Raw genomic sequence first — 23,481 nt, forward strand, 5'->3', positions numbered from 1 at the left:
TGAAGGAGAACCTGCCTCGGAGGATGAGCTGCTATCCCCTGAAGGGCGCTCGGCCTGCTCGTGGCTACCAAGGAGCACTTGCTGCGTGAGATCTGACAGTCCTTGGGGTGAGGGTTCTGCTTTGCTAGATCAGCGTCAGAAATCTCATGGACCTGGGAAAACAGAGCTCATTAGAACATGCTTCTCAGAATGACTGGGTGCGGTGAAGACAGTCATCCAGCGGATAGAGAAAACAGTAGAAGTAAGCAAAGTAACACATTTGATGTGATATTTTTTGAAAAACGTTTTCTATGATTTTCTAGGTTCCAATTTCCCACAAGAGTGAGATTGTATAAATCGCCCTACCCCAGGGAGGAGGGGTGGAAAAGACATCAGCAGCCTTTCTAGTTTGGCCTACGGCTCACCACCCTCGAGTGGGCAATAAAAATCCTGGGATTGATCTCGAATCTTTTGGCCACATTTCTTAATTTTTTCCTATTCTCTTCTTGTCAAGTGAGGCACCAGCATCTTACCCTATTAGCTCCAAGGGGACAGTGAGCCAATTCATTTATTCAACAAGCCACCAATCATTGGGTGGCGGGGAGCAATGTTCGGTGCTAAGGCGTGGGCCTCACAGGCCTGCCCTAAAGAGAGAAGCATCCCACTGTGACCCAAACCACAGCCGCTCCTGACTCCTTTCTGGGGTAGGAGAGGGTCAGTCAAGGCGAGCCTGGCCTGTCGTGGGGTCTTCCCTCGCAGGGAGATGGCACGGGGACTGGGTGGGGAACAGCCCTGCCCCGGCTGCAGGCACAGGAAGTCCAATGCACAAAACCTTTGGCTGAGGCTTATTTACGGTTCCTTTCCCTTTCCCCCCCACCTTGTATATAGTTGAGACTCTCCACACTAAGTCATTCAAGCCTGGAGTCGCCAGAAAAAAGAAGGCGCTGTTTGGGGGATGGCAGATCATCAAGAGTCCAGACAGCTGCGATGAAGGATTAGCTGTGGGTTTTTCTCAGGGCCTCGCTACAAACTGTGTTGTAGCTCCATGTGCAAACACTATTAAATGAGAATGTTTGCTCTGGCACCCATCCACCATCTCCCCACAGTTTCAGTATTGAATTTTTTTTTTTTTTTAACTGAAGGCGCTTAGGTTTACAGCTCACATTTAAAACTTAAAAACGTTATTTCCATAAATGTTGGCAGAAACCGGCCCGTCTGTCCCACTAGCGGTCATAATAAACCCTTTCCCATGGACAGTCGAACAAATCATTTTCTGTTTGCTACCGAGTTTGGTTCAATAAAATTTTTGTGTTCTTAAAATTCTCTTAGTAAGAACTAAAAGTAACATTTCCTTAGGTGGCCTTTGTCATCAATGGACCCAGTGGTTCTCTGGGATCCCAGAGGTGAGGACAACGGGTTCGTGGCAGTAAATAGACAGTCTTCAGACTCAGAAAGATACTAGTATGTTGAATATGTTGGTATGTGAGACATTTCAGACAATTAGTCCCTTTGAAACCTATGTGTACACACAAACCGGCAGCCGTTCACTGCTAAAATCTGAACGTTCACGGGCCACAGGGCTAGCTGTTAGACCCTGCCCGGTGGGTGCCCACCCTGCCTGGGTTACCAGAGTGGCAATGGGACTGGACAGATCCCCCCACCCCCAGGGTGGGCAGCCTCCCTGGGGGACCAGCCTGAGGACACCAAACAGAGTGACCGTTTGGTAGGTCAGAGGGCAAGTGAGGCAACCTCGGTGGGTCTGGAAGCTCCCACAAAGCTGACAAATATGTTTGTTTTTTCAAAAGACAGACCAGACTAATGCTGAACCTATGAGGTTCAACCCAAGAATCTTCTAGACTCTTCCAAGAAACCGTTCAGGGAGGCGCTGGGTTAGGTCACTGAGTGCAGCCTGCACACTGGAGTTTCACAGTAGGTTTGGAAGAATCTGCTCACTTAAAAAAAAAAAAAAAAAAATTTAAAGATTGGTTTCCTTTGAAATAAAAAATTTAATAACTCAGTTTTACAGCTTTCAATCAAAGGGAGGCGCTGACAATGTTGATCATCCTGTCCCCAGCATTTCTTCCTCAGAGGACAGTGCTAGGATGGGGGTGGAGGAGCTCTTTGATCCCCCGTGAAAAGAGGCCAAGTTCAGAGAGTGGACAAGGGCCCTACCACCACCACCACCACTCAACCCTGTGCAGAAAAATGTCACCCACAAAAAGCTCTGCCCAGGCTCAGAACCAACAGAAGAAAACCAAATGGGAGCTCTGCAGGCCACAGAGGTGGCGTGAGTCAGACGCCCAGCCCAGCCCAGCCCAGCCCAGCCCAGCCCAGCCCAGCCCAGCCCAGCCCTGTGCCTGTGGTGGTCTCCTCGCATTTCCTCACTCACTGGGAAGGTCAACTGCAGCCAGGAGCTCTGGGGAGTTGAACAGCTGCTGGGTGCACCACCTCCAGGACTCGGGAATCCTGGGCCGGGGCATCCACTCACTGGTCCCCCTTACTTTGTAGTCCTGCCCTATGACCCTCTACCCCACTAACTTCCAAAGTCTCTCTGGAGGTCACCGTCAGCCCCTCTTTGTCTTACACTCTACATCCAATCTGTCGGTAAATCTAATTGGCCCTGCTTTTAAAACAAATCCACAATCGACCACTTAGCATCATTTCCATGACTATCACCCAGGTCAGGGCACTCCTCTGCTCAAACCTTCCAGGGGCTTCCACCTCATGTAGCAGAGAAGCCAAAGGCCTGACACAGCCAACAAGGCCCTCAGCCACCTGTCCTCTCCCCCATCCCCTATACTTACACCGCTCCAGCCTCTTCTTCCCTTCTTCCCCTGGCCCGCTCCTCTCCTTGGCCTCCTTGCTGTTCCCTGACCACAGCCTGTTCTCACTGTAAAGCACCGCACATGCTGTTCCCTCTGCCTGGAATGCTTTCCCTCGAGAGCTGCTTCCCTAAGGTCTCTGCTCTGCCGTCACCTTCTCGGTGAAGCCTTCCCCGACCACCCTATTTAAAACTGCAGCCTCATCTCCAGGCTTCCTCAACTCCTTCCCTGCTTTATGTTTCTCCATAGCAATTATCACCCTTGATACCTTGCATATATTTACTCTTGTTTATTTGTTGCCTGTCTCTCCTTGGAGAACATAGGCTCCAAGAGCAGGAGTTTTCCTCCCACTCTTATCTTGTGCAGTATCTCCAGTGCCAGGTCAATACCTAACACATAGTAGGTGCTCAATAAATATTTATTGAAAGAGCAAATGAAACTAGACTCCCTCTGCTTTCTTCCATTTCCAGCTCAGAGACTGATAATTGAGAATTGTCCTCAACTGGAATCAACAAGCCACTGTCAGACTCTGGAGATGCAAAAGTGTTGGGCAAAAGCCACATCTCTGTACTGTACACTGTTACCAACTTCTTTCTCAATGGGTGCCACGAACGGTGCAGGTCAGACTATGTGCAGACCATCACGGGAGGTGGGGAAGTTTAGCCTTCTTCTTCCAACAGCTTTCCTGGATCAGGGCATGGGGATAAAAAAAGACTAAAATCTGGAAGAGCAGAAAGGTCAAAGTAGGTTTTCACAATTACCATCTTTTAGGAGTATTTTTCTTATTAAAAAATAATATAGATTTTTCTGGGGGCAAAAATAGAAGACTGTCCTTCCAGCCAAAGTGGTTGGAAGGTATGAACATGAAGAAGGCCGGTGTGAAGCTGGGGAAGACAGGTGTCAACACAGAGAAAGCAGGTGTGAAGCTGGGAGGCAGGTGTGGTCACGGGGAAGGCAGGCTCGCCCCGTGTTATATGTAGTGAGAGATGGGGCTTCCCTTTCACGTGTTATATGTAGTGAGAGATGGGGCTTCCCTTTCACTTTACGGAGTAAAGAGAAGGCTTTGAGGTATCAACAACTTGGGCTGTTGGGAAAAGGAAGACCAAGAATCTGTGTTTCCTGAACTTCGAGGGGACGTGTCCTTGGCTCCTGTGGACTAGCTGGTCTCCTCCAGCTCCAGGAGGTCATCCACGTATTCCACAACCTCTCCCTGCAAGAGACAACAGGACACCTCCGTTAAGTGGGCCACCTGGCTTTAAAGTGCGGTGAGCAGCGACCGTTTCCAAGAGGCCATTGCCAGCTGCCTGCTGGGGCCGTAGCAGCCTTTCTCCCAAGCCCTTGGGCCCAGAGGACCTGACTTCTCCCGCAGAGGGGACCTGGCTCCACTCCTTGTGAACTTGCAGCCCAGTGCTCTGCAGCCCCACTGTGGCCTGTGTGAAGTGGGCATCCAGCCGCCCTCCGAGAGACCCTGTCAGCGCCTCTCCTCCTGTGCCTCCCTCCCCACACCCCTGCCCCCTCCCACTAGCAGTTACCCCACAGGAACACCTGCGATCTGTCCTTGTCTGCCTTGATCACCAGTCCATGGGCTTTTCAAGGACCAGGACCTGAGTTACTTTTCTGAATTTGTTTCCTCCTCTGTAACATGAGAGTGTTTTACAGAATCTTCATGATAAAAATACGCAACAAAGTAAGAATAGAAGGGGAGCTTCCTCAACCTGGCAAAGAGCACTGTGAGATCACGTTTCCTATGGATATAGTGGTAGTTCTTCTTTTTCCATCTGGATGTCTTTTATTTATTTTTCTTTGCTCACTGCGCTGGCTAAAACCTCTAGCACAATGTCAAATAGAAACGGACAGAGCAGACATCATTGTCTCGTTCCCAATCTTAAAAGGAAAGCATTGTTTCAGCATTTAGTATGTTGTTGGCTGTGTGTGCGTGTGTGTGTGTGTGTGTGTGTGTGTGTGTAATGTCCTTTGTCAGGTTGAGGAAGCTCCCAGTCTATTCCTACTTTGTTAGGTATTTTTATAACAAAGATTCAGTAAAGCTCTCTCATGTCACAGAGGAGGAAACAAATTCAGAAAGCTGGAGTGACTTGCAGGATTACAGTCTCAATATACAAAAGTCAACTGTATTTCTATATACTAGCAACAAACGATGGAAAAATAAAAATAAGAAAACAATTCCATTTAGATAGCATCAAGAATAACAAAATTTGCCCTGGCTGGGTAGCTCAGCTGGTTAGAGCTTCATCCTGATACACCAAGGTTGTAGGTTCGATCCCTGGTCAGAGCACATACAAGAATCAACGCAGAAATACATCAATAAGTGGAACAACAAAATGATGTTTCTTTCTCACTCTACAATCAATAAATTAAAAATTAAAAAAAGAACTCACCAATTTCCCCTAAAAAAAAGAAAGTTGGATGGCATTGCAGCCTGGGTTCCTAGAAAGCCGTCTTGCCCAGGCCAGGGCCTGACTCCCATTAAAACGCCCACAGACACGGTGCCTCTCAAGGGCCCCTTCTGTTTCTTATTTCAGGGATGACTCGCCTTGCAGTGATCTTAGCAGAGATGTGAGTAAGATTTTCTCTTAGCCAGACGTGTGTTAAACATGAAAACTTACCTCATCGTCATCTGTTATATTTTCCTTTGCGAAGTCATACAGCTCTTTCTGGAGAGTAGTCACGTTAAAGAACTGAACTGCCTCCTGTTCAGACACAGACAGAGGACAGTTTACAGGACCCGCCTTGTCATGTTAGAGCTGGGAGGTGGGAGGAACAGGGCCTGGGGTTTCTTTTGGGGATGATGAAAATATTGAAAATTCGGGAGTGGTCATGGTTGCCCAACTCTGTGAATATACTAGAACGGTGACTGGTGCCCTTTCAAAGCGTGAATTTTCCTGTCTTTAAATTATGTCCCAGTGAGTGAGAGTGTGTGTGTGTGTGAGTGAAGGAAGATGTATGAATGGCAAACCAAGACCACATACAGAAATCCCAATGAAAGTAGAAGTTAAGAACATGGTCATTTAGATCATTTTGGATGTCATATATAATCCATAGAGTTCCCTAACACACGTGAAGCTGTTTGTCCACTGTGGGAATTAAATGATGGTCCATCCATAAACGAGCCCACCATGAAGCTGTCAAAAATAACAACAAAGTAGGTGTATGAGTGGGACATAGAAAATATTCACAATGAACTGGTAGGGAGACAAAGAAAGCTGCAGAACAGTAATGTAAAATGTGAGCCTGTTCCTATAAAAATAAATAAATATGGGTTGTATAGCTGACTAGATGTACAGCTATAAGGCAGGGGGAAAACAGAAAGTAGGGAGCCGTGAGGGAATTTCACATTCTAAGTAAAAATGTTTCCGGAATGTTTGAAACCTGTAGAATTTTTACTGGTTTAAAAATCAGAATAAAGCAGTAAAATGTTAAAACACAAGAAACAGAAAAAAAGTGAGTTTCCTTCCATTTCCAAAATAACCCCTTCTCTTCCGGTGCAAAGCGTCTCCCGAAAGTGAGAATGAAGCGGGGCAGGGGAACCGTGGTGCCCGGCACGCTGGCACCTACCGGTCTGGGCTGGAAATGCTCGTCCGACAGGCCCCACTTGTCCCTGTGGTACTGGTAATACACCAGGTTCTGCTGCATGACCTTGTCGTTGGGGTCAAAGAGCAGGTAGCTGACCGCACAGGGGGCTGCGTTCTTCAGGTCGCTCACTGGGGTCAGGGAGAAAGGGGAACAGGGTGTCAACCACTCTCACCGCCCAGGCTGGTGCCTGAGCCCCTCCTGGCAGCCCTCCTCCCGAAAGCCCGCAACCAGCCAGAATCAGCCGCGACAGGGACCTGCCCAGCCAGGGTCTCCATGGCAGCCCTGAGCTTTGAAACATGTTAGTTCCTTGTTAGGCAGATGCCTATTCCACCCCAGGCTCTGGTGGTCTAAGCTGGTCTCACATCCCTGGAACCGGAGAAGGCTGGGTCCCCAAGGCCTAGACTGTTGGGGGGCGCTGAGGGAGTTAGAGAGGGTGGGCTCAGCAAATGAGCTTCCCCACTGCGGTCCCCCAGGGCCTAGGTCCCATTTGGATACCACCACAATCCCCAGACCCAAGCAGGCCCTCCTATAGCTAAACCCAACCTAGAAAAACCCAAAAGGACCGCGGCCTCTCCGGGCTGGAAGAGATTTGAAATCACTGGTCTTTTCATCTCCGGGAAGTGAGGTTCCCTCGGGCCTCCCTTAGAGTTGCCCCACCTACGACAGCACCTTTATTATTAGCCTAGGAGTTTTGCAGAGGTTGGGATTTGCCTTAGGGGCAGAGGACATGGAGAAGCGATGAGACACCAGCCCCTGGGTATTTATTCTGGCAGATTCCGCCCCAAATTTCAAGCCAGGAACACTACCTTGGCTAAAGCTCTGGTTGACCAGAATAACCGAGGCGTGGACATGAGTAAATCATGCCACCCCGTGGCTGTTTCTGGTCATGACAAGTTTCTAACCAGGGTTTTTTGGGCCACGTATTCACAAGGCCCTGGGCTGGGAAAGGGTTCCAGTGTAATTAACAACACTTAGCCCTCAAGAAATTAGTGCGGTAGGTGTTCCAGGAGGAGTTCAAGTCAGGGCAGGCTTTAAGGAAGCCAATATCAAGATGTAAAATTTTGCTCTTACTGTGTACCTATAACCCCCAAAAGCAAAGATTTCCTGGGGAGCAGGAAAGAAAGCTGGAAGTTTTAGTTACCAGTGTTTCTAAGCCTTTGCCGTAGTTCCTGATACACTGAGCAATTTTCAGAGCACGGGAGGGTTTCAGAGGGTCAGGGAGCTGCCAGAGGCTGGAATTGCCTGGAATACGTCTAAACCCCTCGTGTTCTGGCTTCGTGCACGCAGAACCAAGACCTGCTCAGAGGCTAGACCCCAACCACTCTTCCCCATGTTTCCAAGTCCACCAGGGGGCCAGCTCAGTGAAGACTCAGCCCAGATTCTCATGACAATGCAATAGAAACACTAGCTTATGTTTTCATCCAACTGGAAATATTTAAACTGTGAACCCAAGATGGCACTGGGGCTGATGCTGTGACCTTGACAAATTCTCTCAAAGCCCTACGTAAGGTCATTACCTCTCTTGCACAGAGGGGGAAGCCGAGTCTTAGAAGGATTAAGTCCCTTGCCTAAGATCCCCTAGAAGAGGATTACTTACACTTATAGTAAGCAAACTGCAAATAATGATACATGGTAGCCACGAACTTCTCCACTGGGTAGCCTCCTATAACTGGAGTGAGGTTCTCTTCACACTGTAGTTTGCATTCCAGGACTTCCACGTAATGATCTGAAAGAACACACACACTTTCAGAGCCGCGCGCTCATTACTTTCTTAATACTGCTTCTGCCCCACCTCCCAAAGGTAAAAAATAATCAGTGATGAAGGTAACACATTTACAACACTTATGATAAAGGACTAAAATCATTAATATGCAAAGTTTCTCAAAAATTAACATGCCTTGTTTCATAATCAGACAACTTTTTCCCCAAAAGTTACTTCAGTGACAGCTGCTCAGAGGCTCCTTATTCTCTTCCTTCTACCTTTATGTGTGCTGAAAAGTTTCCACTCTTAGAGTAACGTGAGGCACGAGCTCCTGTGGCCCATTTTCATTTTCCAGCAGCCTGTGGGATCGGGATTGGGCAGGGCTGATGGGTCATCCTGCCCTGCAGGCTGTGCCCCAACGTCACACTCACTGCTCCTCCCCAAGCCCAGTCCAGTCTGACCCATGGAGGCGCCAAAGTTCCCCAGAGGCCACCGGCCACCGTCCCATCTACGTCTAGGACCCAGCCTCCACCAACCTGCTATGGAGAGATAGAAATCCTTGAAGTCCTTGATCTCCCTGGAGCCCTCGCAGGCGGCGAGACACTCGTAAAAGGCCTTGAAGAAGTCGGGAAGGGCCAGCTCCATGTCGGTGATGGACGTCCTCCAGTTCTCCCCGTTGTACGCCCGCACAGCTCGGATGAACAGGCTCTGGAAAGCAGGGAGACGCTAATGACACTCCCGCACGCGCCGGGAGGGGGCCTGTCCTCCCGGAGAAACCGGGCACCACAGGGCTCCGCTCTAACTCTGAAGAAACCACGCTGACCCTTAACTAAGTAGGAAGCCAGTGAGTGACTCACTTCTGTCTAGTTTCTCTAGCATGTGTGCAATGGTACGCTTATTTCATTGCATTCAAAAAGTAGCGGGTGCTTAATAATAAAATCAAGGTCAAATCAAGGACAAAAGGGAAACTATAGTGAAAGAAATCAGAGCAGCCCCGCCCCCCCAGGGGTCAAGACAAAGGCAAAAGGGAACACTTTAGGGGAAAAGAAAATATTTTCTATCATGATTATGGTGGTAGTTACAGGACTGCACATATTTGTCCAAACTCATAGAATCGTACATTTAAAATCTGTAATTAAAATTTTAATAAATTATATCCCAATGAAGCTCATCTTAAAAATTGCATCAAGGAAAAGACATAAGCTTGAGAGCAGGTGTTGAACATCTGTCCCCTAACAGTGCAGCACCAGTTACTGGGAAGGGCAACCATGTGCCAGACAGAGGAAACGTCAAGGAATTTCTGCTAATTGTGGACCAGATCGGGAAAAAGAGCAATAGTGAGGGCTAAGGAAGCAGCCTGGTTTCACGAGAAATAAGCATGTAGAGATCTTGGCTACACGCACAAACCTGCTAACCTGGAGAGGCCAGGACAGCCTCGGAGAATTCTCCCCTGGAAAACTAAAGGGCCCCAGGAAAGGGACTTCACACACTGTGTTTCAGGGTCATCGCTACTGAAAAAGTGAGTGGCGGGCTGGTCACTACAGGAAAGCCTGTAGTCAGAACTTGGGCTCTCCTGGCTCCCCGTGGGTATGTTCAACAACATATCCCTCTGTTTTCAATCCTGCCCTACCCTTCATGGGTACCCATGTCCCCAGCGCCTGAGCTGTTTCAACAGGCCCAGACAATAGTAAGTGCTCAGAGGGGTTAGGTTCTCCCTCCTCTCACTGTCCTCATTAGTTCGCATCAGAATTCCTCTTTGCAGATGCATAGATTTAAGTAGCTTCTTGCCGGTCCAGGCCATCCTCCTAGCCTCTCTACTTCCTTTCCGCCTTAATGCGTATATATGCTGTGTGTGTACATGCGTGTGTGTGTGTTTAAAAATATACCTCCTAGTTTCATCAGAAATGGAAACTTAAATTTCTGTTTTCTGTGTTTTTGGTCATTTTTTGGTTGATTTCCAAGGCATGTCTTTATTCTACCATCGTAAAACTGAACAACCAAACGACCGTATTTCTAAGGTGTAGCATTTTTCAAAAGGTGGCTTTAAAAGCATCATGGAATGTAGTCTCGTTCTTAAATGGATCAAATGTGTGCTAAAAAGTCATGATAGTCTTGATATTCATCAAATGTCATCAAAGGTCACCACTGACCACCGTGTAAAACTCCACGTCTACCTCGTATGACTTGGTTTCCAAGTCTTTAATGTAGTCCTCGGCGTCGGGCAAGCTCTTGTAATAGGCCATGTTTTTCTTCATCATTTCATCATCAGGATGCTTCAGCAGAAAGGTGTGAGCAGCTGCGATGGCTTTCGGAAGGTTATTCGCCTAAAGTACAAAGGAGAAAGGGAAAAGCTACTCAGTGGATGGTGAGCAGTGATTTTTGCAAAACAAGAAGGACTGCTGGGTCCTTCCGTAACTTAGTGCTTCTACACAATGCTTCCAGCTGAGGGCCAGGGCCTTCCATGGCCCATCAAGACTTGGGACAAGGCAGGACACAGGGTCAGTGATTCGGACATGACATCATAACTACATAATATTTTCATAAAATTAATCCATATTTTCCTCACTTTTTCCCTTTTTCTCCACAATTAGGCAGTGACCACCTTCATGGAGGTAATTTCTGGTCAGAACGCAGAAATCACTCATGTGACAAAAGCCCTGTGCCCTGGAGAGAACTTGGCAAGTGTGAGAAGGAAACTCAGAGAAGGAGCTACGGGCAGAAGGTGGCTGGCCTGAGAGAAGAATGGAGGAAGAGGGAATCCCCTAGGCTTGAAAAAAGTTCCCCCTGGTATCTGCGGGAGAAGCAAGATCTGTGGCCCTGGGGTGCAGTGTGGCACCCGTGTGGGCAGAGCCCAGGAGGGCAGAAATCTTCAGAGAGGAATGATGTGTTGGGGGGGAGGGGGCTCAAGACGGCAGGAAGACAGGGATATGGACACCCCCCTGTATGGACATGTGACCAACAACCAGAGGGGCCCCCACATTGATGTCCTGACTCTGGCCTCCCCTGGAATCATGGCACAACCTGTTGGGAGAAGGGGAGGCCCCCATACCCATGCACAGAGTCTCCTCCAGCCAATCTGCAGGGACACTTGGAGGCAGGGATTAGGGAATTAGGTTTAGAAAGAGAAAATAGAGATATTTGGTACACTTGGATATCTCAGAATCAAAGGGTATAGCACATATCTGTACGAAATTCCCTCAGAGTTGGAGCCAAGTCACTCAGAGACAATGGCGGTGCCCGCAATAGAGAAGTGGTGGGTGGTGGTGTTTGGAGAATGCCAGTCAGTGGCTGGTAGTGGGACTGCGCTGGAAAGAGTTGCGCAGGAAGCTAGACAGCCCTGGCTGGAAAAGGCCAGCCTGGCAGCTGGAAGGAAGGGAGGAGGTTTGAATGCAGCCCTTTTAAAGCATGTGCCAATGAAACTAGAGTCTCTCAGTCTCAGAAGAGCGCTTAGAAAGAGGGGCGCACAGTGGGATTTTTAAGGCCTCTCTCTTAGGACTTGAGTTTACAAAATGCAACCCCTTCCTGAAAAGGGTGATTTATTTTATTCACTTTAGCTCAGGTTCTGCCAGTGAGAACCTGAAGCCACATCTGGACAGCTAAACCTCAGACAGACCCCAGCCAGGTTTTGGAGAAGGTGGGTGAGAGACAGCCTCCTGCATGAGAGGACCCCAGCTACCTGCCCAACAAGCCACTCCTAACTCAGTGTTGGTGGCAGGGCTATTAGTCTGGCAAGAACAGAGTCCGTCCGTCCAGGCCTGCGAGGTGGCCAGCTCTCTCTGCTCAGAGGTCAAAGTCATTAAGGACTGGATAAAGCACTGGAGCTCACGTTTTCCTTGGCCTGTGGGAAAGATGAGCATTTCAAGGAGATGGCAGCCACAGAGAAAACCCAGAGCGAGTGACATGAACCTAAGGCAGGCTGGTGACATGAAATCTACAGTGGGCTTGAGGGCTACACATCAGGAGGGAGGCCCCTTCTCTGCAAGATCACACATCCACACCTCCTCACCTCTCTCTGACAGTCGGAACTCACCATCCCTCTCCATGTGTTCAGATCAGGCATTTGTCCTTAATCACTGAAACAGAGGCCTGCAAATCAGACGGCACAGGAGCACCTACCCAAATCCTGCCACAGCAGGCAGTGCCATCTATCTCCAGCCTTTAGGCGTCAGGTGGAATGTATGTGCCTGTCCCCAATTGTTTTCTCTCTCCCCAGAAACAAAATTTGAAAATATAAACATCATTAAGAAAAAAACAATAACATACAATATCACCACCTAAAATCACTTTCTGTGATTTTCAGCTGAAGTAATGAAGATTCATAATATTATTAATAAAATTCTTAATGTTTTTCTACCCTATAAGAGACCTCAAAATACTAAGACAGATGATATTTTACCGACTTTTAAGTAAGTGACTGTTACAAGATTGCTAAGGGGTTTTGAAGAGAAGCTATGAACTTCCTAACCTTTGAGGATGCCATGAAGGAGAAAACCCAGGCCTTAGGGTCACATTGAGCAAAATGTTCTTCCCTCCTCCCTACATCACATAATTCGTGTATATATTAAAGAAATCCGAGCTTTCACTATTCTCAAGTCTTAAAAATAAAGTGTTTCCCCCTTGAATATGTGATTCAGTTTTGGTTCTGCCAAAAGCTATACAAAGAAGAAAGAAAATTAAACAAGTCATTTTTAGCTTAAAAAAACTGCTGGTATGAGCCAGCCATCATTTTTCAGTGTCCTGGAAATTTATTAATCTTATCCCTGGTTCCATTTTAAAACTTTTTTTATTGCCAGGACAAATAGTCGCAAAACTGATATGCTATATAAAACTGTGCCCAACCATCAAATAACCCAGCCTTTCTTCTATTTGGGGTTTTGTGCTATTTTATTGCTCATATGAATGAAACACACTGGTGGCTGTTTCGGGGGAAACACGAAAAACAGATCTGGCAGGCCAAAGGCTCAAAGCAAAGTTACACAAAACAAAACACCCAGCTTCTACCTCCAGAGTGTGGCAAATGCCATGCCTCTGACTTTGCAGTCCTTAGAATAAATGCAAGGTACTGTTTTAAAAATCGTTTTCAAGTAGATCAAGCGGAGTCTGGGCCTGGAGAGGGAGGGCTCTCCTGGCAACACCCGGCGGAGACCTGCCAAGTTAAGGCCTCTTTACCCAGTAACGGGGACTTCAGCCCATTCTTAAAACTTGCGGGTCCGCGGAGTAAGGACTCCGAGGGCAGAGAACCGTAATTTGTGGCTATTTTTATCCAGCAATCACAGGCGGAATCAACGCGGCCGCAGAAAGGAGGAAGACGCCCGCCTTCGGTCGCGTTGCAGAGGAGAGACGCGCAGCGAGGGCGCCGAGCTCCGCTCCTCCCGGCGGGCGTGGGGGGGTGGGGGGGTGGGGGGGTGCTCCCCACGAGCCCGCCCTCTCCTGGCCTCCATCCCCTCCCCTTAGAAGGCGCGAGGCAGCTCCTCGGGTCCCCTCCCGCTCGGTGACTGAAAGTCACCACTCACTTGAGAAAAAGGGATTTTAACGGCATGTGCCGAAAAGAGGAGCCTGTCTTCCCGGAACAGGCGCTGGATGCTCGATGCACGTATTCACTGCCGCCAGGGGCAGTATTTTCATCTCTAAGGTGAAGGAGGGGGGCAGGATTTGGAGGTGTCCTTTGCCAGGGCTGGGTTTGAAGACAGCCGGGTCCAGAAGGGGGCGGGGCCTGAGCCGGGGGCGGGGCCTGAGCCTAGGGCGGGGCCGGAGTCTGGGAGGGGCCTGAGCCGAGGGCGGGGCCTGAGCCGAGGGCGGGGCCTGAGCCGAGGGCGGGGCCTGAGCCTGGGTGGGCGGGGACGGGGCGGGGCGCACTTGCCTTGAAGTAGGCGAACTGCAGGAACTTGTACGGCTCGCGGCGCTGGAACTCGGCCAGCACCTCGCGGCTGGGCTGCGACTGGCGGAAGGCTGGCAGGCCCTGCTTGCAGCGCTTGAGGCAGTGCGCTCGGCGCAGCAGGCCTCCGAAGAGGCGCAGCTCGGGGTAGCGCGCGAGGCCGGCGGCGGGCTCGGGCTGCGGCGCCGCGCTGCAGTTGCGGTGGCAGAAGGCCTCGCTGTCGCGCAGCAGGCGGTGCAGCCGCAGGCTGATCTCCAGGTAGCCCACGCTTTCCGCCCAGTGCTCGCCGCTGTACTGGTCCAGGGCGTGCCGGTAGGCCGACTCGAGCGGCATCAGCTCGTCCCGCGGGAAGCTGCGGAAGCTGTAGCGCTCGTACTGGGCGCGCCCCGGGCGCGGCGCGCACCCCGCGCACAGCAGCGCCAGCAGCGCCGCGGCCGCCCCGCGCCCCGGCCCCATCGCGCCGGGCGGAAGGAAGAAAGGAGAGGAGCTGGGAGGGAAGGAAGGAAGGAAGGACGGGGGACGGCGCGCCGCGGCCGACGGAAGGCTCGGGAGGCGGGACGCGGCCTCCGGCCCGCCCCGTCCGCCCGCCCCTCCCCGCCCGGACGGAGGGTCCCGGGAGCTGCCCGCGTGGGGAGGGTGCCCTGCGAAGGGCGCGCTGCCCTCAGGTCCCTACTGCCCAGCGCGTGCTGGGGCTCCACTGGCTTGGGGTCGCGGCCTGCCAGCCAGACGCTGTCCTAATGGATCATCGATTAGCGCCACTTAAACTTCATAATCACTTAGAGGACTTTTAATCCACTTTTTCCCTGGGCCAGATGCAGTCCAGGGCCACGTATTGCATCTAGTGTCGCTTCTAGTGTGTTCTAATCTGGACCTTTCAGCTTTTCCTGTCGTGCCATTGACGTTTTTGAAGAACACAGTCCAAGACAACATCGAGATACCACCACACACCCATTACACTGGCCGAAATCCAGAACGCTGGCCACAGCAAATGCCCACGAGGTCATGGAGCAACAAGCGCTGACATGCATTGCTGCCGGGAATGCAAAATGGCAGGGCCACCGTGCTTACAGTTTGACAGTTTCTTACCAAACTGAACACACCCTTACTAAACCCAGCAATCGCACTTCTTGGCATTTACCAAAATTAGTTGAAAACCTACGTCCGCACAAAAACACGCACACAAATGTTGATAGCAGTTTTACTCACAATTGCCAAAACGGGAGCAATCAAAATGTCCTTTAGTGAGTGGATAAATAAACTGTGGAACATCCAGACGCTGGAATAGTATCCAGTGCTAAAAAGAAATGGGCTATCGAGCTGTGGAAAGACACGGAGAGAAGCCAATCTGAAAAGGCTGCACCCTGTATGATTCTAACTATGTGACATTCTGGAAAAGGCAAAACTATAAAGACTAAAATCATTAGTGGTCGCCAGGTGTTGGACGGATGAATAGGCAGAGATAGAGGATTTTTAGGGCAGTGAAACTATTCTGTGTGAGACTATAATGGCAGATAAATATCATTATACGTTTGTCAAAAACTATAGAATGTACATCATCAAGAGGGAACCCTTATGTAAACTATGGACTTGGGGTGGTTGTGACGTGTAGGTTAATCTTTGGTGTGGGATTCTGGTAGCGAGGGAGGCTGTGCCTACATAGTGTCGGGGCATATGGGAAATCTCTATACCTTCTGCTCAGTTTTGCTGCAAATAAAACTTCTCTTAACAATAGTCTATTTAAAAAAAGAATACAGACCTGTTATCTTTAAAAAGTTCCCTCATTTGGGGTTTCTCTGCATGATTAGATTCAGATTAGCTCATTTGGCTACAATTCCACAGAAGCAATATTGCATCCCTCTCTGTTGTCACATGGGAGAAACACAGTATCTGCCCCTTACAGTGAGGTTAATATTGATTACTTTGTTAAGGTCGTGGTTTCTCCACTTCATTGTTTTCTTTTGTAATTAGTAAATGTTTTTGGTGTATAGCAACACTGTTCTTAATAGCAGAAAGCAGAAATAACCTGTCCGTAAACAAAAGAATGGATTTTGTTGTTGTTTTTTGTTTCATTGACTTTAGAGAGAGGGAGGGAGGGAGAGAGAGAGGAGCTCAGTTGTTTGGAGCACCTCCCGGTACACAGAAAGGTTGTGGCTTCAATTCCCAGTCAGGGCACATACTTAGGTTGCTGGTTCACATCAATGTTTCTCTTTCTCCCTTCCTCTTTCTCTAAAATCAATTAAACATATCCTCAAGTGAGGATTTTAAAAAATTATTGAAACAAAAACAAAGTCCTCATTTTTTCTCCCCTAAAGCAGGCCTCACTTAGGGCATTTTATAGTTTTAGATATCTCAAAAACATACCTGTTTTTAGAAACTGAAAGGAAGTTTGAAAGTATAGGGGCAAGGACATCCTAAGACTCATGACTGTCATATGGCATGCTGCTAACTTTTATTGGAGCTGTGGGGAAACCGTTGGCGAATTATTTCACAATTTTATCTTTTTATTCTTTCGTAACCATACCTATCAGTTGGTTGCACAACTTAACCCCTAGACACAGATCTCAGAATTTTTTGTCAGAAACTTAAAGACATGAGAAAGATAAGGAATTGCTGTACCGCCAAACTGTCCACATCTGTAGGCCGGAGACTATTGTTTTAGTTTTTTTTAAAAAATATTTTTTTTATTGATTTTAAAGAGAGAGGAAGGGAGAGGGAGAGAGAGAGAAACATCAATGAAAGAGAGAAACATCGATGGGCTGCCTCCTGAATGCACCCTTACCAGGGATCGAACCCGAAACCTGGTTATGTGCCCTGACCTGGAATAGAACCGACGAACTTTTGGTGCACAGGACGACACTCAACCAACTGAGCCACACCGGCCAGGGCTATTTTTTTTAGTTTTTTAAATAATTTTTTATTTTGATGTAAGAATTCCTGTAAAGGAAGAAGAAAAAGAATTCCTGTACCTATTCAATTGGTAACATTTTGCCTTATTCCATCATTTGCTCTGTCATTATATACATGTAGTATATATGTGTATTTATATAACATATAAACATTATATGTAACATACAGACATTTACATATTATTATTACCATTTGAGATTAAGTTAAAGACATTATGCCCCTTTACCTCTAAATACTTCAGAGTATATTTCCTAAGAACATAGGCACAGTATCATTATCAAAATTAGAAAATTTAAATTAATATAATATTATTTTCTAATCCTTAGTCTATATTCAACTTTCTTTCAGTGTCCCCATAATATCTCTTGCAGTTCCCCCCGCTCGTCCAAGATCCAATCACATATCACAATTTGTCTTCGTGTCTTTTTAGGGGAGCTCTTTTTTTCCCTTGCCTTTAACATATATCATTTAATACTCCTAAAACCTATTTCAAATTAAAATTATTTTAATGGAATTTTTAAAATATTAGCTATGTAAAATTAGCTAAATTTTTACACCAAAATGAGGTCAGAAATGACATTGGGTTTTGACGTTCGCTAACTAGGAAAGCTGAATTTAGAAAGAACTTCCAAGTACAAGATAAAGGAGTGTGTGTTCCAGGCAAGAAATGAACCTGTGAAGGGAAAGCCAGTGACTCTTTCTCGGTCTCTCAAGGAAATGTCCAGTGGGAGAGGAGAAGGCAATGAGCAAATGGAATTGCAGCTATTTCGTTACACAAAGTTTAAGTGTTTTTGGAACACAGCTAAGGTTAATTTATAACTTTTCAAAGTAATAACATTTTAACTTATTTTAAAAACATACAGAAAGCAACCTAACACAAATAACTTAATGAGTTATATTATGGCTTATACCCTTGTAAACATCCTCCGCTCAAGAAACAAAACTTCAGGCCCGGAGTTCCTGGAGACTGGTGATCCTGGACAAGCTAACTCACATCACAGAGCCTTTGGCTTTCCAAGTGTAAAAAGAGATACTCCTACAGTCACACACCACTTAATGACTGTCCAGCCAACAATGAACCACGACAGGGTCCACAAGATTATAATGGAGCTGGAAAATTCCTCCTCGAGTGATGCAGCCGTTATAATGTCCTAGCACAACGCACTCCGCGTGTGTTCGAGGTGATGCTGGTGTAAACAAACATACCACACTGCCAGTCGCATAAAAAGTGTAGCACATGCAATTATGTGCAGTACATTATACTGGAAAATGAGAATTAAACAGCCGTGTTACTGGTTTCTGTATTTACTATATCTTTTACTGTTGTTTTAGAACGTAGTCTTTTACTTATTTTTTAAAAAGAGTTTACGTTAAAATAGTACATTTACCGCGTCACTGGACTGCGTTATTTTCTCTGGGCTTGGTTTATCCTCATGCTGGTTTTTGCACAGTAACTGCTGTACGGACTTGTAGTCTCGGGGCAGTGGGCTCTACCATATAGTGTGGGCGTGTCGTAGGCCACGCATCCAGGCCTGTGTGATGCTCGCACAGTGACAAAATCACCGCATGTTGCATTTCTAAGACTATCTCTTCTTTAAGGGGCACCTGAGTGTATTTTACCGATTGGACAAATCTGCCTACATTGGCATCACAGGGCCGCTGAGAGGCCCAAATGCAAAATTGAAAGGTGAGAAGCGTTGCTCTTCTCTCTCAAAACCCAGCAATGAAACAGAAATTCTGCAGATCCCGGTGCTTTGAAGGCTGGCATTTGGAACGATTGTACCGCAGCTGAACCATACCTCCACATTGCTTAGTACCCTAGCATGCACCGAGAAACGTGCAGGGTTTGTAAAAATACAGATTTCCGGATCTCATCCCTCGAGTTTCTGACCGAGATTTCCTGCAGTGGGGCCCGGGAATTTGAATTCTTAACAAGTTCCAGGTATATGGTTGTTCCAGGGACTACAATCTGCGGACCCCTGGTTTGGTGTAGAGTTTCCCGGAGAATCCGGTAGCAGGGCTAGGGTTCTATGTCGCCCACTCAGGTTTATCGGGTCTCAGCTTCCCGCTTCTGTCCTCTGGGGGGGGGGGGACCCGGGCGCGCTATGGAGCTGCTGACAGCGGGGCCTCCGGGGGGCCTTGCCGAGGGCCTGACGGCCGCGGACGGGGCGCGGACAGGCTGTCCTGGAGTCACGCGGCTGCACGCGGCCTGGGGCCCGTCCGGCCGGGCTCCCCGCCCCCGGCCGCAGTGTCGGGGCGGAGCTCGGGGCGGGGCTCGGGGCCCGGCGGGCTCCGGGCTGCGCGCGGGGCCCGGCGGGGGCGGTGCCAGGCGCGGGTCCTCGGTCCAGTGACGCCGAGCGGCTGGCCCGGGCGCCGACCGCGGGGGAGCCGAGAGGCTGGCGGGGGACATGCCGGGGGTCGTTCCCACCCTGTCCGTGCCGCTGGTGTCGCTGCTGCTGGGCGCGGCGCTCGGCTTGCGCGTAAGTGCACAGGACCCCGCGCGGGGCCGCGTCGCTGGGGACACGCGGGCGGACGGCCCGGCGGGGCTGCGGCCAGCAGGGGCCTGGGGGCGGCGGGCCCGGGGCCCGGGGGCGACCCCGGGAGACCGCCCGCGCGGCGCAGGCAGTGGACTGGCCTCCTGCCGGGGGCGCGCCGGGCGGGGCGCGCGTCCTTCCCGGTCGCCGGCCGCTCGTGCGTTCCGCTCCGGCCGCGGGTTTCGCTTGGACCCACGTCCCTCGGGGGACCGCGGGGGGGAGGGAGGTGCGCCCACATCCTCTCGGCTTTGCCGAGTTCCCGCAGGGAGGGGAATTCCAAGGAGCGCGCGTTCCCGGAGGAAGCCTTGGGCGCTGGTTTGGGGCGCCCTCCCTTGTCCAGGGTGAGCTCTGCGGGGCGCTCCGGAAGGAGAAAATGGGGTCAGGCGAGGCCCCCAGCGGGGGAACTTCGGGTTAATGTCTTTCCAGGCGTTCTCATGCCCTTCTCCCCGCTCGCGCCGCCTCCTTGTTGGGCCCGGGTTTTCTACGCCTGCAGGGACGGGCGGTGCAGGCCGGAGGGCGGCCTGGAGGCCGAGCTGCGGGAGGGGGCAGCGGGAGGGGTGGGTGAGGGGCGCGGGCACGCTTGGCGGGAGAAGGGCGCGGCTTTGACCCGGGCCCCGGCCCCTCTGCACGGTCAGCGAGCCCACTTTGGACCCCCCAGAGCCCGGGTGGGCTGAGCCTGGGGCACGCTGTTAAGTAGAGGCGGTGAAATTTCGGCCGGTCGACCTGTAAATGACACCCTAGATCAAAGGCTTGGAATAGCCTGCCTACAGCGAAGCCGTACGTTTACCTAAGAGCTAGAGGTTAATTGTCTTAAGTCTTTGGAAAATACCTTTTGAAAGTATTTTAATTTAGGGTTCTTTTCGGGGGGGGGTGGGGGGAAGGTCACCTCAGATGGTTCATCTGCTAACCCCTGTCTACTGGGGTGTGTGGCTCCCCCGCCCCAGATTTTTGGCCTGGAGGCCTGGAGGAGCCCCCAGGTGAGAGCTAGCCAGCTGCGAGAACCCCCCGGGAAGGCGGCAGACACAGATGGGCGCGGGCAAGGCTGATCTTCACATTTAGGCGGGCTGTGGGTTGATGGATGAGCAGCAGGTGGGCAGGGCGGTCCCCTGAGCAGTGGTTGCCCATCATGGGCATCACCCAGCAGCCGGGTGCCCTCCCATTGCCACACCAAGGCCCCCACAGGGAGGCTGGCCTCACCCCAGGAATTCTTGGGTGGCTGGGTGGCCCTCCTGGGCCTTGAGCTGAAGAAAGCTACCAGACCGGTGGAGCTTTCTGTGATTTCCTTGTTTACATTTATTTAGATCAGCGGTTCTCAAACTTTAACTGCCCCAGAAATTAAAACTAAAATTTAAAATATTTATTAATTTATTTCAGAAATAATAAATCTATTACATGTTAAGAAACTGATTTTGGGGGGGTTGGGAATAACAGTGTTTCTCCCCGAATTTTAGGGCAAAAAGAGTGGTGTTGGTTTTCACATTTTTTGTGCATCTCTTTTATGTCTGTCTTAATAGAGGACAGCCGGATTCTCATAACCGCTTCTGCATTGCGTTGCCCTAGCACACGTCACGTAGCCCCTGACAGACTCCACTGTACGCTCGTGAGAATGAGAAAGGAAAAGGCGGCTGTGGCTTAGTAGTGTTATGAAAACAATCTAAACTAAATGGACCCCCTGAAAGGGTCTCCCAGACCACGCTTTGAGAACCGCTGATTTAGAATATTGCTTTCCTTACAAGAAATCCCATATGCATTGTGGAAAAGCTTTAAGCACTCAGGAAACCGGAGAGAAGAAAATGAAAGCTGCCCATCACGTTCCAACCCATTGTGTTTGTCTTTTAATAATAAAGTGTCGCCACTGACTGGTGGCTCCGATTCAAGGCAGATTGGGCAGATGTAAGTGGCCCTCAGGTTTTGAATGGGGGCAGGAAAGCTCTAATATTCCACAACGCTGATGCCGGTTCCTGGTTGCAGGCGGACCTGACCTGGAACCCTCTCCTTGGCCACTGTCCTTTCTAAGGAGCTCACCTTCCAGAGCCCACCTGCACAGACCTGCCAGGGGACCCTCTTAGGAGCGGAGAGAATGGTGAACTTCAGGCAGCTCTCCCTGGGTGCGAAGGCCGCCCTGGCTGCTGGCACCGTCTTCGTGTCCATGATCATCTCCCGCTCCTGCCTGTCGGAGAGCCTCGAGCTCAGGGCCTGGCGTTGGCTGTTCCGCCTGCAGCTTGCCCTGTTTGCCAACTCGCTCATGCTTATCGGCTCCCTGTACATCTGGCGTAGCGCCGTCAGCAACCTCAGCCATTCCCCAGCCACGGAGTCCGCCTGTTTTCAGCTCTGGAAGATGGCCGTTGTGGCGTTTCTGGCCCTGGCGCACTCCAGTTTCTTCACCATGCTTTTCTTAGTGGCCGAGGAGCCCTATGTCTTTTCGCTGGCCGCCTACTCCTGCCTCGGGGCGTACATCATCATGGTCTTCTTCCTCTGCACCCTCAGCGGCATGGAGCAGGCCTACCAGCTCCTGGCCTGGCACAGCGGTAGGGTGGTGGGCAGCCTGGATAAGACGAGGAAGCTGGCGCTGAGGCCGGCCCTGGCCGTGGCGGTGACCGCCGTGCTCAGCATAGCCGGGCTTCTGAACGCTGCCCAGCCCCCGGTGGTGAAAACCGTGGAGGTGCCCATCCGTCAGCTGCCCCCGTCGATGGACAACCTCAAGATCGTGCTCCTCTCAGACATTCACTTGGGCCCCACGGTGGGCAGGACCAAGATGGAGATGTTCGTGAGGATGGTGAACACGCTGGAGCCAGATGTCACCGTGATCGTGGGGGACCTCTGCGATGCGGAGGCCTCGGTCCTGCGGACAGCCGTTGCTCCTTTGGGCCGGGTTCGCTCGCGCCTGGGCACCTACTTCGTCACAGGGAACCACGAGTACTACACGTCAGATGTCAGCAACTGGTTCGCGCTGCTGGAGTCCCTGAACGTCAGGCCCCTTCACAACGAGAATGTGAAGATTTCCGCCACCGGGGCCCAGCGTGGAGGTGGGGATGGTGGGGGTGACGCCTGGATCTGCTTGGCTGGGGTGGATGACATCGAAGCAGACCTCCTGCACTACTCTGGCCATGGCATGGACCTCGAGAAGGCGCTGGGGGGCTGCAGCCCGGACCACACCACCGTCTTGCTAGCTCACCAGCCCCTGGCCGCCAAGAGAGCCCTTCAGGCTCGGCCAGATATTAACCTGATCCTTTCTGGGCACACGCATGCCGGGCAGATCTTCCCCCTGAACGTGGCGTCTTATCTCCTGAACCCCTTCTTTGCTGGTCTCTACCAGGTGGCCCAGGCCACGTTTGTATATGTCAGCCCCGGCACGGCCTACTACGGGATCCCCATGAGGTTGGGTAGCAGGGCGGAGATTACACAGCTCATCCTGCAGCGGGCTCCCTGAACCTGGCCCTGCCCTGTACGCCTCCCCATCGCCCCCGCCCTCTCTCTGTCCCCTCCTCGGAGCGCGTTGCCTGCTTTACACCCTCCAGCCTTTCCTGCCCAGCCCTGCCAACACGCCCTTGTCACAGCCTGGCTTGGACAGTGATTTGTGGTGGGGCTGCCTGGCAGGTTAACTCCGTAGACGGCCAGTTGCTTTTTTATATGCATCCGTGAGGCCACTAAAGTCACACGCGTAAGGACCGGCATCTATTCTCCAGATGATGTGGAGTAAACCGTCTTCTGCAGAGCTCCGAGGGATAAACCGAAACATGGGGTGGTTTGAAAGGGATGCCTCTATAAAGCCGAGCAGGGAAGGAGCTCTGAGGGCTTTGTAGGCCCCCTCTAGGACTTAGGCAGTTTCCAGAATCGCTGATGCAGAGCCTCCTGGGTAAGGGGCGTGTTGCCAGGTAAACTGGGAGAGCAGGCGAACCCGAGGCCCCTCTGGGGGCTGGAGAAGAGTCTCCCCCGACACTGTTCTGTCAGAGTCCCCTTCATTGAGGGAATCGGCAAAACCTGCTGGGACACAGAGCTCATCCTGTTCCAGACCTTGAGTGATGCTGTTTTGCTGCTCGCTCCTGGGCCGCAGAGGTTGGGGTGGGGTGG

At 50.6% G+C, this 23,481-nt stretch overlaps 3 protein-coding genes across 3 annotated transcripts in view; 2 read left to right on the forward strand and 1 right to left on the reverse strand.

The window, feature by feature from the left end:
- Nucleotides 1–1,965: 1,965 nt before the first annotated feature.
- Nucleotides 1,966–14,425, reverse strand: CRTAP (cartilage associated protein). Its single transcript, XM_087824892.1, has 7 exons — nt 13,955–14,425; nt 10,269–10,418; nt 8,631–8,802; nt 7,990–8,118; nt 6,375–6,520; nt 5,426–5,509; nt 1,966–4,011 (listed from the first exon to the last, which is right to left on the reverse strand). The coding sequence occupies exons 1-7, from the start codon at nt 14,423–14,425 to the stop codon at nt 3,958–3,960; spliced, it is 1,206 nt and encodes a 401-aa protein (XP_087681018.1). The 3' UTR covers nt 1,966–3,957.
- Nucleotides 14,426–19,261: 4,836 nt separating this feature from the next.
- GLB1 (galactosidase beta 1) overlaps nt 19,262–23,481 on the forward strand; it is a 59,267-nt gene continuing 55,047 nt past the window's right edge. The window contains exon 1 of the mRNA XM_087824894.1: nt 19,262–19,356. Coding sequence (XP_087681020.1) covers nt 19,285–19,356 — 72 coding nt within the window. The 5' untranslated portion in view covers nt 19,262–19,284. The remainder of the gene's footprint in view (nt 19,357–23,481) is intronic.
- On the forward strand, nt 19,269–23,476 carry TMPPE (transmembrane protein with metallophosphoesterase domain). The gene is made up of 2 exons (XM_087824893.1): nt 19,269–19,356; nt 21,382–23,476. Exon 2 carries the CDS (start codon nt 21,491–21,493, stop codon nt 22,838–22,840), a length of 1,350 nt encoding a protein of 449 aa, XP_087681019.1. The 5' UTR covers nt 19,269–19,356; nt 21,382–21,490; the 3' UTR covers nt 22,841–23,476.

This window comes from Miniopterus natalensis, chromosome 15 (genome assembly GCF_054644295.1).
Source record: "Miniopterus natalensis isolate mMinNat1 chromosome 15, mMinNat1.hap1, whole genome shotgun sequence".
Taxonomy (NCBI): domain Eukaryota; kingdom Metazoa; phylum Chordata; class Mammalia; order Chiroptera; family Miniopteridae; genus Miniopterus; species Miniopterus natalensis.

Bases quoted from the DNA above. Each gene is read 5' to 3' on its own strand.
- CRTAP (XM_087824892.1), bottom strand. From the start codon at position 14,425: ATGGGGCCGGGGCGCGGGGCGGCCGCGGCGCTGCTGGCGCTGCTGTGC. The intron at 5,510-6,374 runs GTAGGTGCCAGC...GTGTCTGAACAG, and splicing joins AGCATTTCCAGCCCAGACCG to GAGGCAGTTCAGTTCTTTAA. The intron at 4,012-5,425 runs GTAAGTTTTCAT...TGTCTCTTGCAG, and splicing joins ATATAACAGATGACGATGAG to GGAGAGGTTGTGGAATACGT.
- TMPPE (XM_087824893.1), top strand. From the start codon at position 21,491: ATGGTGAACTTCAGGCAGCTCTCCCTGGGTGCGAAGGCCGCCCTGGCT.